At 37.4% G+C, this 17,745-nt stretch overlaps 1 protein-coding gene across 2 annotated transcripts in view; it reads right to left on the bottom strand.

The window, feature by feature from the left end:
- Positions 1 to 333: 333 nt before the first annotated feature.
- TBC1D12 (TBC1 domain family member 12) overlaps positions 334 to 17,745 on the bottom strand; it is a 46,651-nt gene continuing 29,239 nt past the window's right edge. For both annotated transcript variants that reach the window (XM_057402362.1, XM_057402361.1), the window contains 11 exons: positions 14,980 to 15,095; positions 13,233 to 13,315; positions 11,515 to 11,632; positions 10,837 to 10,943; positions 10,128 to 10,208; positions 7,447 to 7,541; positions 6,616 to 6,687; positions 4,616 to 4,744; positions 4,205 to 4,314; positions 2,267 to 2,525; positions 334 to 2,011 (listed from right to left, as the gene is read on the bottom strand). In XM_057402362.1, coding sequence (XP_057258345.1) covers positions 1,943 to 2,011; positions 2,267 to 2,525; positions 4,205 to 4,314; positions 4,616 to 4,744; positions 6,616 to 6,687; positions 7,447 to 7,541; positions 10,128 to 10,208; positions 10,837 to 10,943; positions 11,515 to 11,632; positions 13,233 to 13,315; positions 14,980 to 15,095 — 1,239 coding nt within the window. In that variant the 3' untranslated portion in view covers positions 334 to 1,942. The remainder of the gene's footprint in view (positions 2,012 to 2,266; positions 2,526 to 4,204; positions 4,315 to 4,615; positions 4,745 to 6,615; positions 6,688 to 7,446; positions 7,542 to 10,127; positions 10,209 to 10,836; positions 10,944 to 11,514; positions 11,633 to 13,232; positions 13,316 to 14,979; positions 15,096 to 17,745) is intronic.

Below are 17,745 nucleotides of genomic sequence, written 5' to 3' on the forward strand. Positions count from 1 at the left end.
GGAAAGAAGGGCGGAGAGAGGGACACCCGCTCCACTTCATAAATAAATACAGCTGTTATTTTAATGCTCTAATCTCTGCCCGGCACCGAAACACTGCCTCCGGGAGCACAGTATCCCGCGCTCCCTAGCCTCACAGAGGGCAAAGCTTACCTCAGGGCGTGCTGCACTGCCCTTCAACTCAGCTCCTCAGGGAGGCAGGAAACCCGGCTAACACAAATGTGGTTCCTTAGAGCAGGAACCAGCTCCGCTTCCATCAGTAACGCTACCCTTGAGGCTTTCTCCTGGCGTATGGAGCAGCAAGGTTACAGAGAAAGCAAAAAGAACCAGAGCGCACAGCTGCCTGTAAGTTTTATTTACACAGGAATTGTTACTAGTGGTCTTAAAGGAAGGCTTGATCCTTCTATTTACAGTTATATACAGATTTATAGTTGAAAAGTAAGAAAACTGTACAAGATAACACAAAAATATAAGACAAATTAGATCCAATTAAAGTAGTGAATACGTAAGTTAAGAAAAATCTGACATTTACATTTTCAAATTGTTATGAGTAGCATATATGTAGTTTTTAAACCAGATAGCAATGTAAGTTACACCACACTAAATCTTTACCCCAATTATGTAGACTCTGCTTTTAAACACCAGACAACTGAAAGCCTCCTGCACTTAAAAATACATAACGGTAATTTTGATTTCCACATAATGGAACTGATTTCCACAGAGGGACCAATTACAAAAACCCACATGTAAGGAATTTATTTACATTAAATATTAGCAAAAATGGACCAAGAGAGTGCAAGTGTTCCTCACCTGCAGTGCTATCCATTTTAAATTTCCATCCCCTAAAAACACAAGTTGTACAGCATCTTCAACAAGAAATGTCTGAAAATATCCACTGTGACACATACAATGTGACTTTATGTCTCACAGTTAACAGATGTTAAAGAATTAGGTATCACAAAACCAGATGCTTTTTGGATTTCAGTATTGCACACTAATAAAAGATCATTTCAAAAACAATTCTGTGTCTGCATTATTCTTAAGTGTTAAAAGTGGCTGCTCAAAGTCTGCAGATAGCTTTATCAGTTTCTAGTGTTCACCATTACATATAAGCATTTCTTGGTTGGAAATGGCTCAACAAAAGGAAACTTCTGGTGGCAAAACCCTTTCCAGAATACCCACTCCATTTTTAATAAGCTGCACAACCAATACACCAAAACAAATGCTTAACACCGCTCGCTTTGAAAGCCGTACACTCTGAAAATAGCAGCCCTGATCTTACCACTGTTTCAAATTCAGATGATTTTTGCTCTAACAGGTTTGGGCACAATACTTCCACAGTTCCTGAGTTAATTACATTTGCCCAGACTGAAGAATGAAGCTGCAACTTAAAAAAAAAAAAGAAAAACAATACTCCTTCCCAAATCTTAACCATCTTGCACATAAACATGCCAAACAACCTTATTTGGTCCTCAATACTTTCAAATGGTTAATTTTGGAGGTAATATTTGTACCAATACATTTGGTTTGGATAGCAGTTTTGGGGCCTTAAGATTTAGCATTTCCCTCATCCCCCCAAAAAGTGCCTTTGTGGTATTTGTAAAAAAAGTTATGCCTCAAGATTTCTTTTTAAAGTACCAACAGAAGTTATTACAAATGTTTATTGCATTGAGCTGATTCTTTTAAAGTATTAAATATGAACTCTCCCACTTCTCAGTTTCACAGGTTTTAGCATTCTATGTGAAAACAAATCTTCCCATGACAATAGCTAATACTGGCAAAAGGGTGAAGATTTCATCAGTTCATTACTCCACTGAGAGCTGTGTCATTTTTCCATCTAATTTTCACATTTTCTATAGTGCTTTTCCACTTAGAAGTCATGTGAAAACTCCTTTGTCATCAAGTGGTTTTCCACATTTTCAGTTTGACCTCAGCAGTATGATGATTAGCTTTTCAGTGCAGGGCTATGATTTTTATCTCCTTCTTTGTTGTCCTTCATCAGTGAGGCAAACACCTGGAAAAGTAAATTATTTAATGAACAAAAAAAACCCCTAGTTTTATAAAGTCAGTCTTATGAAAAAGGATCAATATTAACCACCACAATATTAGCATGGAGATTAATTTCTAGAATTAAATACTAGAAAGGAAGCACCCATCGCTCAGAAGTCAGACATGCAGCATAAAAAGCCATTAAAAGAAGGGCCCCATATACTCATGTGACGACATGTTTGTTTTGACATATACATATATATATATCCAAGAAACTCACCTGTGCCCATTTTTTGTTACTATTCTGCATCTGAATAGCTGCAATACAAGTAAAAAGCTTTTCTGATGTAATGTCTTCTGGAAGCTTTGTTAAAAACTGTGCTATATGAATAAAGTCCATCTGTAGGAGAATATCTTCATATAACCGAAGGATTCCTAATCCTGTCCTAAACAAAAATTCTTCTCCATCTCTACAGAAAACATCCCAGACACGACAGGCCAGATCAAGTGGTAATGACTTGCTGTAGAGTGTAAAAATCCTACAATTGAGGACAAAAACAAAAAAAAAAGTATAGTTACAACTTTAACCTATTTCAGAAATATGGAAACACCTCCTTTATAGCTCATTTACATTAGCTGAGAGTGAGCAGATAATAAGTTATTTCACATGTTCTTATTTTCTTCATATTTTAAAGATCCATAAGTCTCCAGTTTTTGAAGTCAGAACTCCTATTCTGAAACCCATCTCTTTTTATGCTACAGGAAATCATCCATTTGAAAGGCTTCCTTTAGGAAGCTCTGCCTAGAGAAGTTACAACCGTCTTTACACTCAAGCAGGATATAATATACAAATAAGAACTTAAGTGCAAAGATTGTAACTGTGTAACTTAACCCTTACCATTATTTAGGCCATAGAGTTTAACAGCTCTGTTCATAATTTGATTTCTAAATTAAATCTAAAGCCACATATCTCAATAGAAGGCTACATCCTACTAATATACTAATGAGATTTCAAGAACTACATTTCCATGATACATTTTGAATTTCTGTTCACATTAAAAACCACCAAAATCTAAAGACAGTCACTATTCTATTCATACTGGGAAGAGTCCAATTGCATTTCTTGCTGTAAAGTTTATTTTTAAATAGCATTCATTATACATGGGCAGATAGTTCAGTCTGCTCTATGTACTGTACTGCAAAAGCCTTCCCATCACCCTGTGGTGGTTCTGTTTCCCTATTATTCCTATTGTGAAATGCTTCAGGAACCTTAGAACACTCCTTACCACAGACTTTCTCACAGGTGACTGGAAGCTGAATATTGTAACACTCTGTACAGCAGCACTATTTCTGCAGCATATGTCTCTCTTTCCATCTACTTAAACTCTCAGGACTGCAGCATATTCCTGACACAATGCTGCTACTGTATAACCTGCTCCTTCTGAGACTTTACTCCTGCTTACCTATAAGCTGCATCTTACAGCTCAAGTTCAGATGACATGACTGTTTTATATTAATTTAACCCAATTCAACTTACTATATATACTGTATATACTACTTATTATAAACTTCTACCCCATACAATAATCCTATTTAAAGCACATACTTACCCACCCACAGTTATGAATATACATTCCATATCTAGCAGCACTACAAACACTTCATGTGCTTGCATTACTGCCTTCTGTTACAAGCACATAATGTAGTTTGATACTTTCTGCTTTAGAACGTTCATTACTTCAAAATGTTCGCTGTATTTCCAATTTTATTCCTTCCCAAACCAGGTCATAAGCCTCACCCTCCTGCTTTTAAAGTCTATATTCCTATAGTCATACATTTTTCCTTAGCTCATTATGCTCATTTCATCAAGCCAGAAGCCAACTACGGTGTAGTAGCACCCTCTCCCCTATTTACATTACACATAGCTGACTTACATGCAGCAACAAGAAAGTGAGACACTCAGGACTCCTGCATGTCTCATTTTCTATCTGAATAGATGTCACTCCTAATCCCAGTTCATAAAGTTTGAATCCTGCCAGAGGATCTGTGGTTTCACATAACAGTTCACCACAATTTCACAAGGCCTAGAAAGCTAAGGTACATAAGCACCTACTAAATGCTTTTTGAATGCTGTGTTTCCGTTGCTGAAAAATCTATAGCGAAATGGAAGGTGTTCCAACAGTTCTAAGGTTAGGTTTGCTATGTTCTCTGCACTCACCAGTCTATCAAATATATGTCTGGAGTAAGACTGTACGACTTGAAATGAAGAAACAATTTGGGAAGGTTTTCTTCAAAGAATACTTCAAAGGCTGCAAAGTATTTCAGCATCTGTAGAAACAGTAAAGTACCTCATAAGCAGTAGTCAAAAGTATGTTTAAAGTAACATAAACCCCACCAAGATTTAAGGATGTCAACATACCCTAAGAAGTCACAATGTGCTAAGTACAACAATTAAGTGTTTCTAAAGGAAAAGTCAGAACAGTAGAATGTGTTCTATGGATTAGTATCTGGTGTTCTCAGCTTTGTAACCACAGGTTAAAGTTCTCCATTATTATATAGAGCAAAAGGAAGTCATCAATACTTCAAGTCAAAAGAATGTTATGGTTCAAAACCAGAAAACTCTGCATACCATGCTGTGATCCACACGGAAAAAGGCCAGCTGGCATGGCTTGTTTAGAAGGTTAGCAAAGGCAATGAAAGCATCTGCCTCTTCCAGATTGAGAATGAGCACAGCAGCAATGAAGGACATCCCCTGTACCTTCAAGTGGGAAAAGCATTGGGCAAACATAGGTGAGTAGGTTCAGTACACCTTATATCTTTAGAAATACAAATATTTACAGTCTGCATATACCAAATACAATTGCATAACATTTCCAGATGAACAGAAACAACATGGATAAATAATTTTATGCATGCAGTCAATTTGATTTCTGCAAGAAACAGTGTTTCTTCAGATGCAGGTTTTCGGTGCCTCATGGAAGTTTCAGGAGGTCACATGTTCATAAGTCCTCGGGACTTGGAATGCAAGAAAGTTAAAACCACACAGGCTGGATGCAGGGCTCATGAGACAGAACTTGGCCTTAAGTTCACTGTTAAGCTAAGGGAAAAGCAGACATGAAGAAAAACCTCACATATGGGACAGTTTACGCCCAGACAGATATGTTGGAATTGAGACAAAATTCTGTTTCAGAACAGTCAATACATATCTTTCCACTTGCCAGACAGTATTTGTTCATATACATAAAATTACTTTAAGCGGTTAGCTACAATGCAAGTTTACATTTTTCTATGATTACTCTCAAAAAACACTTCAGCATGCAATAAAAGCGAAAAACATTTATTCTTGTAGTTGTTAACTGATGAGCTGAATAGTCATAATACTAAAAATAATTTCACCAATTTCAACTGCAATGATGACTATTCCGATGTTTCTAGGCATTTATGCTGCCCACTCCTAATTTTAAAAAAATGTACTCATTTAAACCAGCTAGTATTGATATGTATCAGAAAAAGTCCAGCAGCTTTCAATTTTTATGGGATAGATTACATTAAATTTACTGCCATATTAACATTTAAAAAAAAATTCATTATCAAAACCATCCAGGCTAGCTGTGCTCCTAATTATAAAAAGAGAAGACCTATCCATGAAAAATTACTTATTTGCCTTTTAAAACTCCACCCTTGGCCCAAGCAGTCTCAGAACCTGCAGAGTTTGTAATCTCAAAGAGTTTGGGAGGGTCTCCAAAAATGAGGTCACACATGACAGAATTCAGGGCTAAAAACATTTGAACATGAAAAACCAACCAGATACCGATGCAGAGTCCCAAGCATGTCTGATTTAGACAGGAAAACACACCCTGTGCTAATATTTTTTGCATGGGTCAGACTTAAAACTCAAGTTTTTTTCTAGCCCAGATGTGATTAAAGCTTGTGAAAGGTGTTCCTAGCTACCCCCACAAAGAAAGAAAAAGAAGGAAAAAAAAGCATCTGTTATTTCACTGCTTCTGTAAGCTAACATTCAGAAAGATGCTTGGCTTAGTTGGTTTGGTTGCTGTTTTTTTGGCAGTTTTTTATGGGTTGGGTTTTTTGGAGGGGTGGGGTTTGGTTGGTTTTGGGGTTGTTTTTTTCTTATACCCACAGTAATGTTTGCCGCGAACAATCTTATCTTCATTGAACTCAGATTGAGCAATTAGTCTTTGACAAGACATCAATAAGGAGTTCCTATGTTTAGGATGTGCAGTAGTGAAGATGATAGTAACACTATGGAAATCACAGCAGTGGGAACAACAGTAGGACAAACAGATTAAGTGCTCACTTGAAGTTCACTTCCATTTGTTTGCGGATGGGTTTGTTTGTTTCCTGTAGACACTCTGCATCTGTCAGAACTGTAATGCCTTGTGAACATTCATTCAAAGTTTTCATGCAACCCAGACAATATACTCATCCTTAACATTCTGTACATTTTCAGCTATTACCATCATTGTAACTGCTATGAAATTAGTCAGTGCCAAAGTTAATTTTTTTTTAAGTGATAATAGCATAAAGTTCAGATACTTATTTATTACACTCTACTACATGACTTCTTAAGCTTATTTACCATGTTATAAATATTTTACAGCAAATACTTACATATCCCACATCCGGTCTGTAACATGTGTATGCTCCTAAAACACTATGCAGGAGATCATGATAAGGACCACCCTGATATAAGGGGAAGGAGGAAGAGGGGGGGGGGGGGGAAAGTTTAAAAGGTTTTTAAAAATCACTTTATAAATATAGGAAAATAGCAAGCCAATATTAAGTTTTTCAAGGTGTAATTGAGCCAGCACTTTGTTCACATCTAGACTAATATCAGTTACTATGCATGTTTTTGAAATGTTAAAGTAACAGAACAATAATCCAATGAAATAATTCAGTGGAAATCAGTACCTAATGAAAAATGAGGATATCTGATATACATCCAGGGTTGTTTTTTCCTTTACAGAGACAGTGGATATTTTAATACTTAGTAATACAAGTTACTGTATTACAACAGTGCATGCTATTTTATATACATGTGTGTATATATTGGATCTATATAAAAATCATAAAACCTGAAAGTGTGTACTAAAATGCATCAAGATTTCCATAGAAGCAGTGAGAATATTCTCATTTTTGCATGTAATTTCATACGCATTAATAGGAATCACATGCAATTTTTTCCAGGAGAGAAAGACTCATAGACCATTATTAAGTGTCCCTACTTTATTCTCATTAAAAAAGAAACTAAAAGCAAACAACAAAACTCATAACATGCTGTTGCATGTATAAAAATTTATCTTATTTTTGTTATTTATACAAATATTTTATTTATACAAACAACTTCTAGAAACTATTCCATATTTACCCAGCTAGGCTTCTTTTCTTGTTTAACTATTCGGATGTTTAAAGTTGTTGTAACTAAAGTTACAGAAATCTTACCTTCTGGAAAATATACAGGGATGGAAATGTGCGTGATATATCCAACTTAATCAGCTCCAGACTGGCCTCGCGGTCAGCAACAGATGCACCTGCATCTGCAAGCAAAACCAACGCTTATTAGAACTGATAGATAATTCTACAGATTTCAGGATAAAACTGCCATAAGCACATAAAGGCTCTTAGCTTCTAAGGGAAAAAAGTTACCTAGTTCCAATTTTGGAGTACACTTCTACAGTGCTATACTTTAAGATCGAAAACTGTCCACTGATACTTCATATATGCCATTAACTCCAACAAGTGACGGAAACTATCAGTAATTACTACCTGCCTACTCACTGTTTCAAGTCATACATGCAAGTAGGTTACCTTTTACTTCTGTATAACACTCTATCCAGCCCTGCATTCACTGGAATTTGAACTTTGCCCAGACCAGTCCTCAAAACCATATTTTCTTTCTTTCTACTATGACTTCAATTACTGAGTGTTCAAGACCACAGTGTGAGAGCACTTCCCTTGATCTAAACCAATACAGTGAGATCTCACTTTTCAAATTTTAATTCCTGATCAGCTCATTTGGTGGTTCATTTCAGCCAGGAGTACTGAAATATGCTATGTACAGTACACTAGAGGGAAAAAAATGTTGAATTACGTCATCATCACAAGAAGCCAGCACGTCTTCACCTGCAAAGTCAAACATAATGCTTCCAAAGTCATGCATTCCTCATATCCCATTTAGACTGAAGGTAACTACAGATTATAAATAAAGAGAAACTTCACTGAAGTTTCCAGAAGTGACCACACAGTTATGATCTGCACAAGTTTTGCATCGCTGTTCTTCAAATGGCAGGAAAGAAGGCAGCATTCACTCAAGAACCTCCAGAAAAAATTCAGCTGGCCCTTGAGTTATCCCTCTTCTATTCTCTACGTAGTGACATGATGCGAATACTAGTGATAGCAAGGAGAAAAAAATAAATGTAGCACTTGTGGAAAAGGCTCTTTCAGAGGGCTTAAAGCAGCCAAGAGCCCTCTGGAAAGCAGAAGATCACAGGATTTGATGAACTGGCTAAACAGAACCTGCTCTGCTGAAGCCTGAAAAGTAACATTTCCTTCCAGATGTCCTAAAACTACAATAGTTGCTTTCAGGAGTAAGTGGGACTTTGAAAGAAAGAAGGCAATTACTATTACAGCGAAAGAACATACACAATCTAAATAAAAACTGCTGCTTAATCCTTCCTATCTTTTTCAAAAGGAACAGGCATTATATTGGATAATTTGGGAACATTTCATTTGGGGCAGTATCCATTTAGTGATTCCCAAAGAATTTGAGAGTCTACAATATGAAGCACAAGAAACTCCAGATTTATACAAGAAATCAAGTTTTGTGAACTCCCAAAGAGTTAAAGATGTTTGAACAGGGAAAACCCTCAGAACTACTCAAGTACGTTAAATGAGGCTAAAATAACTGATCATCCAAGACTTTGCTACTGAAGATTAGTAATAAGCACAGCATGTTGGCTTGCTTTTCACCCAGAAATGAAAATCCTATTATTAAGTTTTCCCTCATTACTACATTTCCCAGAACATCTGACACAATAAAAATGGGCCCTTCCCCCTTTCATTCTCATCCAGAGCCACTACCTTTCCCAAATAAACAAATTACCAAGCTTTCCCCACAGTCAGCCCACACCCACACAACAAAAGAACGAACAGCCACCCCACAAACCAAGGGGGGGATTGCATACGTGTTTTCCAAGCATAAGCACATTTTCAGTCATGTACACACAGAATTTCTTTATAAACAGTTAATCTCAAGACAAGCTTTAGATGAGTTCCAGGGCTAGCATAAGGAAGACACACATAATTTACAGAGTAGCCAGTTAGTCAGGACTGACTATGGCAAGTGCAAATAAAAAGTACTTCTTGCATTACAGTGCCATTTTCTTTCCCCAAAAGACACCAACTCAAAGTAATTTCATAGCACTTGGTACTGACAGACTCACAGAAGACAGCATTTTTAAAAAAGTAACTGTTAACAGTAGAAGGAGTTAACATTTATAACAAAGATGTATCATCACCGATGCTATTTTTAACAGAAAGAATACCCACAGGAGGCAGCAACATGCCTGTGATAAAACTCCATTATAATGTAAGTATGCTAACTTCCCTACTTAATATATCTGGAAGGAAAGGCCATCTGGGCAACCAAGGAAACCCAAGTGGGATACGAAATGTGTAATTTCTTCATTCTTCACCTCTCAATTCCACAAAGAGGATATTTTTTTTTCCTTTCCCCAAATTATGGAAGGGATACCAAACTAAGAGACATCTAAGCAGAATTAAGCAATAGTATTTACTATACTATAGTAACCCATTTCTTCTTTTTGTATTTCACCTAAAAATTTCATGAGAGCTTAGCTCTGGATTTTCACAAATTCAGAAGAAAACATTAATTTGAAAATTAACCAGCACATGCAATATTTGAATGCATCTTTTATTGATACAGTAAATACTGTTAAGCTCCTCACTTACTGACTTGTTATAAGAAAGCGAACATTTAAGTAGGGAATGACTGAGAGCACTTCCATTAAGTGTTCCTAATGCTGCAATTGCAGCTGAACTTGTGAGACTTCCTGGGCTTGTAAAAGTGAATAAGAGGCTGTCTAGTATTCAGGAGAACCCACCTTCGATGTCATTCTCAGTACTCGTCTCACTGAAGCTTTTCCATCTTTCCTTAGCTCTTGACAAGAAGATTTCATAAAGTTCTGTGAGAGGCAAAACAAAACCAAAAACAGAAGAGATAAGTAAGAGAAGCACCCATCCAAAACAAAAGCACACAAAGTATCCTTGCCTTTGGTTTTGTTGCCTGGTTTCAGCTTAGCCACCAGGGGAAAGGGGAGAATCTATTTAGATGGTTACCACTAACCACTGGAGTACTACTGTATACAGTTTTATAGTGTGTGCTGTGTTATGCTTTCTTCTGTGGTGATCATGCAATTACAAGAGGGAAATTATGTCTTAATTTAGATTTTTATTTTTCTGAATAGGTTAGAACACTTCCAAGTTCATCAAAATTATTAGTTACAAAATAAAGCAATTCCCTTTTCCACCTCTTAAGAAAGCAAAGCTACAGATTCTCAATTTTAGGTATAAAAATTAATTTTTTGGGAGGAGTACCACCTTAACTCTTTTAAGACAAAAATACTTCTGTAAGCAGGTTTTGATCCTTGTTTCCATCCTTGTTACTAGACTATGTCTAACTGTAAAAAGACCTGTTCCTAAGGATGCAAAATACAGTTCTTTAAAAAGTAAATATACCCTGATTTTTACTTTTTTTTAACAAAAGTTTAGCCAACTTAATTTTGCATTAGAATGTGAACTGTAAAGACATACCAGGAGTGATATTTAACTCATTTCCCACAGCTAGACTCCAAACCTTCCCACGTACACGTGGGGGTAATCCCTGCCACCACAGCTCTCGAACTCTTCGGGTAGCACGCCTAAGATAGGGAAGCAGGGAAAGAAAAAGCAAGTTAAAGGCCACATATTGCACGTCTTGTTTTCTAAAATCATTGGGCAACTTACAAGCAAAATATATGCTATTTCCAAAATCAATACTCAAGGATCTCTGCTTATGCTAAAACCCCGCTAAAAGAAACCCCAAAACATTAAGGTCCCAGAAAGCACATTTCATGTTGTGCTGTAATGACCTCTCGCTATACCATGGCAACAAAAACTGACTTCTTCACCAAACAGAAAGGAAAATGAAGTAACGTATGTGGGTCCTCTGTTTTTAAAACAGAAACAAGCCAGCCTTGCCTCATTTGCCTCAGACATTAGGAAGAAAATCTTCACTATGCAGGTAGTGAGGCACTGGCACAGGTTGCCCAAAGAAGCTGTGGCTGCCCCATCTCTGGAAGCGTCCAAAGGCTGGGGTGGATGGGGCTTGGAGCAACCTGGTCTAGTGGAAGGTGTCCTTGCCTGTGGCAGGGAGTTGGAACGAGATGGTCTTTAAGGTCCCTTCCAACCCAAACCATTCTATGAAGATTTACATAACAGAACTTTACTTACATGCCTTCCCAGTTAGGTAGTATTTCATTGACCCAAATCACCATAGCGCTAGCAATATTCTCTTCTTGCTTGAAACGCTCTCTCATTATTTTTTTCCTTTTATGTGCTTCTTTAATTTCTGTTAGACATATTAATAATTCACATTAGTGTATATAAATTATTAGGTAAATAATTCAGCTATTATCTAATTATTTAAATGTCTGAAAGATCAAAAAGTAAATTACAGTTGCTGGTTCTATTTCTGTTGACTGTAGATGTGTTTCTCAGGAACTTTTTAATTTAAGCTGTCTTTAATTTATTCAAATACACAGCCATTTAGACAAAGAAAAATCTAGCTAGAAAACTCACAGCACTTTTCTGCAGTACACAGAATGACTAAAAAGCAAGCACATAAAGCTGTCTTTCCTGTAATGAATTTCACAACATATTCTGCCTAAACTTTACATACTTCTCAGACTAAACAGCAAGAATTATGGATGAGATTATTACTCAAAAGTGTAATTCTACACCCATTTAGAAATTATTCAGATTTTACTAAAATTTCCATCTAGAAGGATTATATATTTTCTTTTCTGGAAAGAGGACCTAAAGATCCAAGACAAAGCCACAATGCTAAACAAGAGAAGAGTGTTATGCCTTCTATTAAAAAGAAGCATTTATAGATCCGCTGATTAAAATGGTTAAAAGGAGGACAGAGCAGCATTATCTTAATATCACTAAGAACCCCTGTGAAATTGCAAGATATTTTCTGTTTATGCGTGCGTTAGAAACATTAATGGCATAAACTCACCATCCTTGGTAAACTGACACAGCTGGTCAGCTTCATTAAGTTTTTACCGAAGCTTTGTGTGTGTAGCAATAGTTAATTTAAGGAATACTAGGGCACATATACTAAATTGCTACACATGCCGGACCCTCAAAAGATGCAGTTACAGAACACGGACCACAGACCACAACTTACAAGATGCATACCACAAGAGGAGAATGAAACAAATTGTCAAATGCTTTGGATTTCTTATTACATCTTTCAGAGTAAGCTGCCACAGATCCATAGAGGATCAATCAGTTCAGAAGCTTGTAACTCTGACAACAGCCCAAGTAAAACATTCAGCACAGATTCTTGAAATAGCTTATTCCCTGAATAGTAGGCACAAGACTACAGAAGTCCTTTCAACAACTGTGCATAGATTGACACAGTACCAGATGCTACAGATCTGTTTTTTAAATTAAACGTATCTAATGGGACTAGGAAGGTTCACACAGCTACAGCTGGCTGGAAAAAAAAAAACAAAAAAACACAACTCAACGAAGTTTTCATCTGGCTTCACACTGAAATCAATGTCAAATTCCTGAAAAGAATGCCAGATCTTTAAGCTGTCAGCCTTATTATACTTTGACTCTCAGTGGCAACTGTAGCAACACAGCTTGGGGAGAAAACAAAAAAAAAAAAAGAGAGTCCAAGTAACCAGAAAGTTTCTAGCTGATCACATTACACAGGTAGTTAAAAAAATAAATCATTAAGTTACTATGGTGGACTAAGAAAACAAACTGATAATTGAGTTTTGATATAAAGTGTGTGCACATGTGTACCAGACAATAACCTAGATATTAAACAAGGTTGTTCTTCACTGTACCTACCAGCCTGAGAACAGCCAGAAATTGCCCTGGTTTTCCTGCACAGTTAAAAGAATTATACTGGTTATTGGCAGCTAACATACCTCGTTTTTTTGCCTCTGCCACCATCTCATCATACTCTTGTCGGTGACGTAAAGCCTCCTCCACAGATTTGGCAGGAAGATTTCTGAAAACAAGGTGTTCATGAATTCAACAGACACAAATGACATCCTTAACCATTTCAAAATAGGTTTTAATTTGGCCTCTCTCTGAGCCTTGGAGTTGTCACACTACAAGCGCTCCAGTGACAGCAACAGAGAACTACTAGATGTTTACTGCTTCTGTTTATTAGTTCTCATACAGCTTCCCCCAAAGCAGGATTCTTACATTTGTTGAAAATCTGGAGCGATGCTCAAATGAAGTTTGCAAGAACTGGTATAAGGAAAATACTATTCCACAGTTATTTATTCCAATGCATTTCTGGACATGCATACTTCAATCATTAAATGTAACTGTATATCGATACTCCATTTGTTCATACAAAATCTATGACATTTTCAATAAAAGGTAAATGTTTTTATTCATTATAGATAGTCCTTTGAAATTCCCACAAAAGAAGATACCAACAGAAGAAAGGACAGATCCACATTTATGTCAGAGCTAAAGCTAATGAAGCCTGCTGCAGTGCTGCAAGTTCATCATCTTAAAACGTGTTTGTTTTTTGGCTGCACAGTGATTCCCTAATTGCCAAACACACACTTCCTTTTGACCAATCAGTTATGCCAAAACAAATCAGAACACAATGTTTAGTCTCAGTCTCTTACCCAATCTCTAGCTTACTTTGGTTCAAAATAAACAGAAGACAGTTCTGAGATTTTAATATCAAAAAAAACCCTAAACAATCAAACAAAAAAAAAAAACAAAACAAAAACAAAAACAACCCAAACCCAGAAAAGATCCCTTTAGTAGTATTTCCAGTGACAGAGAGAACAGGCTATATCTTTAAGGATGAGATGGTGGTAACACATTACACACTTGGAATGACACTCCAATTTAAAATAAGTACAAGCGTCACTTGTAAAAACATACTTATGCTGTGAATTGTGATATTTTGAAAGTACAGAAAAGCATCAGCAAAACAGTTACTGCATATCTCACGCTATCAAAAGAAATAATGCATTTCAAAAAAATAATCATAGCAATAAGCTTATATACCACTAGAGAGAATGTCAAAGGAAACACTACACGTTCTATTTTCCATTTCCCAATTGGAACTAATTACAGCAAACATTTAACAGTGCCATCACAAGCTTTCTCAAGGTGCAACCTGGAAGGTATTTCTTAGGTTTCAAAGAAAATTCTTCCCACTCCTGCTGTTAAGTGCCTAATTCTTTTGCTTTTTTTTACCTTTATAAAAAATTCCTCTGGTAAGCCAAGCTCAGGTCTCCTGAAGTGAGAACTGCCACTGTTAAGTCTTCCTGACTGGTCTAGGAGATTAAGTATCCAGAATGGGGAAAGAGAAGGAAGTGCACACTGAAATGGCAGTGAAGAAATCCATGAAAACTCTTCAGGAATTTTCCTGATTAAGGATGCCTACTACACTGCCACAGGCAGCCGTGACATAGAGTAGGCAACAGACCGGTGGCCCCAGGCTCTATTCTTAAGCCACAGCAAGAAAGAATTCCTCATGCAGGCTGTAATGTACTTAAAGGTTCTTCTGAAGGTATTAGGCTATTAGTTGAGATGGACTAATCCAGTGATACTTTCATGTAAAACTAGTGAAGTTTAGCTCATCAGAAGTATATCTAATGAATTCAGTCATCATCAGTTCCACAGCAGGATCATACTTACGCTGGTCGATCCTCCAGAATCAAAGCAGTAGTTGAAAGTGGTTCAAATTCAATATTTTTACGTCTTGCTGATGGGGGTGGAGGTTTATACATTCTTCCTGTCCGTGCTTCATATTCCTAAACAATATTATTGATAAAAATTACATGTCAACTTTCAGCCACACTGCTAATTAGTAAGCATATTACCTAACACTTAATGTTCAAATATTAAATAATTTAAGACACAAGGAGCTAACATTATAAGTTGAAACTGCTAATAGCAAAATAGTGTAGCTTTGCAGAACTGCTATGATGAATGAGAAAGCATTTTCTTATACCAACTTAATCTTTGATCTATTCTAGTACAGTATGATTACTGAGCATCCAAGGATCAGGTAATTATAAAATTTCCATAATCGTGCCAAACTGGCTAATGCACAAGTCTACTGAAGCAATACATGAGGCTGACAACAGAAAAGCAAGCCACAGAACACCAAAACACCCAAAATCAAAACAAACAACCCATACCAAACCAAAACACAAAAACTCCCTACAAAAACCCCAAACCACCACTACAAACCACTAACCAAGAAGGTATGTCTCTTTCAATTTCTTTCATTGTGATTCTAGCCACCCTTAAGATCTGGTAACCCTCAGGTTTCTGAAGCCTTTAGGAAGACCATCAAACCTACACTATCTAAACCTATCTCCACTATAGTCAGTGAAAATATAACAATATTTATCATAACAAGTATTTTTCACATAATTTCTTTCTCAGAGGTTAACACATGCGATCTACTTAGAAAGAAATACTTAACCGCCCTTAAAACACATTCTAAAAACAAAAGAATCCCACTCCTTTTTCCACAGAAGCAACTCAACAAAACAGAAATATGAGACGGTCTTTAGGAAAGAAGCTAGACAGAGCCACATGAAAAAAATCAACTCTCATGTTCCCTTTTTTTTTTATATAACCTATAAATAAAAATTTCCTGCCAAGTTACTTGGAAACCCATTCTTACAAGCCAGTAAATCTTAAAAGGTTATTTGTGAGAAGATGTCCAACTTATCCCTAAAGCAAATTAGCTCATGGGTTCATACTCTCCTTAGGCATGAAGGCTAAATAAGAGTTTCTCTGCAAGCCTACTAATTGCTGAAAAATCTTTTTAGGACAACAAAATTAAGGTACTTTACATATCTTTCTGATCAAACCTAAATCTTCTCCAGAAATAGTTTCCAAATGAACCTCATGCCTAATAAACAGCTTCTTGTACACATTAGTTCTTCCAGGGAGAAACAGAAGACTTTGCACATTCAGTGATTGTTGACAGCATTATAGAAAGAGAGATGACAAATTTAAAGCTTTTACATAGATTAAAAGCCCATAAAGATAAATGGGAACACAGTTACAGGCTGGGCAGAGAGTCAGAGCAGCCCTGAGGAGAAGGACTTGGGGGTGTTGGTGGATGAGAAAATGAACACGAGCCGACTTCAGTGTGCGCTCGCAGCCCAGAAGGCCAACCGTATCCTGGGCTGCATCAAAAGGAGCATGACCAGCAGGTCGAAAGAGGTGATCCTGCCCCTCTACTCTGCTCTCCTGAGACCTCACCTGGAGTATTGTGTGCAGTTCTGGTGCCCTCAACATGAAAAGGACATGGAACTGTTGGAACAAGTCCAGAGAAGGGCCACGAGGATGATCAGGGGACTCCAGCACCTCCCATATGAAGATAGGCTGAGAAAGTTGGGGCTGTTCAGCCTGGAGAAGAGAAGGCTGCATGGAGACCCCACAGCAGCCTCCCAGTATCTGAAGGGGGGCTACAGGGATGCTGGAGAGGGACTCTTCATTAGGGATTGTAGTGATAGGACAAGGGGTAATGGGTTAAAACTTAAACAGGGGAAGTTTAGATTGGATATAAGGAAGAAGTTCTTTAAGGGTGGTGAGGCACTGGAATGGGTTGCCCAGGGAAGTTGTGAATGCTCCATCCCTGGCAGTGTTCAAGGCCAGGTTGGACAGAGCCTTAGGTGACATGGTTTAGTGCGAAGTGTCGCTGCCCATGGCAAGGGGGTGGAACTAGATGATCTTAAGGTCCTTTCCAACCCTAACGATTCTATGATTCTATGACAATGCAGCCTGAAATTTCCAGAGAAGTAACAAAGTGTTTGCCCAGCACTAAGGTGGCTTAAAGCTTTTTGATCAACAGCCTCCTTACTCTATCCATTTTAATGATCTCTACCAGAATTTCTGTTCTTCCACATTGGGCATAATACATTGGATGATCTGAAAAATATAACCTCAATGGTGCCATGTTAATCGCATCTCAAGAGGGTTATTACAGAATCATTTGAGATTGGAAGTGACCTCTGGAGATCATCTAGCTCATCCTCCCTGCTCAAAGCAAGGTCAACTACAGCAAATTGCATAGGGCCTTGTTCATCCAGTTTTTTAGTGTAAGTGGAGACTCCACTCTGGTATTCCCAAGTAGTTTCCCATCCACACTCTAATGAAGCCCAGCCTGTTAGCTTCAGAGATCGGAGGAGATCAGGTATGTTCACAGCATTAAGGCCATATGCATTATATGCTACTAATACCTTTCAGACCTGAGGAGTTATTTGGACTTCTTGCCCCTTTCTGTTTTCTACTAGGAAGGAGAGAGAACAATAGTTCAACTGATGAGAAAAGGGGACTGCATCACCAGAAAACAAGCCAAAGAATGGTTCTGGAACACTCTCGGTACCTTCTGAAGTGGTTTCCAACCCCCTAACCCCAAAGTCTTCAGCTATCTTTCCA

Source organism: Pezoporus wallicus, unplaced genomic scaffold (assembly GCF_028554395.1).
Source record: "Pezoporus wallicus isolate ANWC-B61680 ecotype Strahan unplaced genomic scaffold, APGP_CSIRO_Pwel_v1 contig_6787, whole genome shotgun sequence".
Classification (NCBI taxonomy): Eukaryota; Metazoa; Chordata; class Aves; order Psittaciformes; family Psittacidae; genus Pezoporus; species Pezoporus wallicus.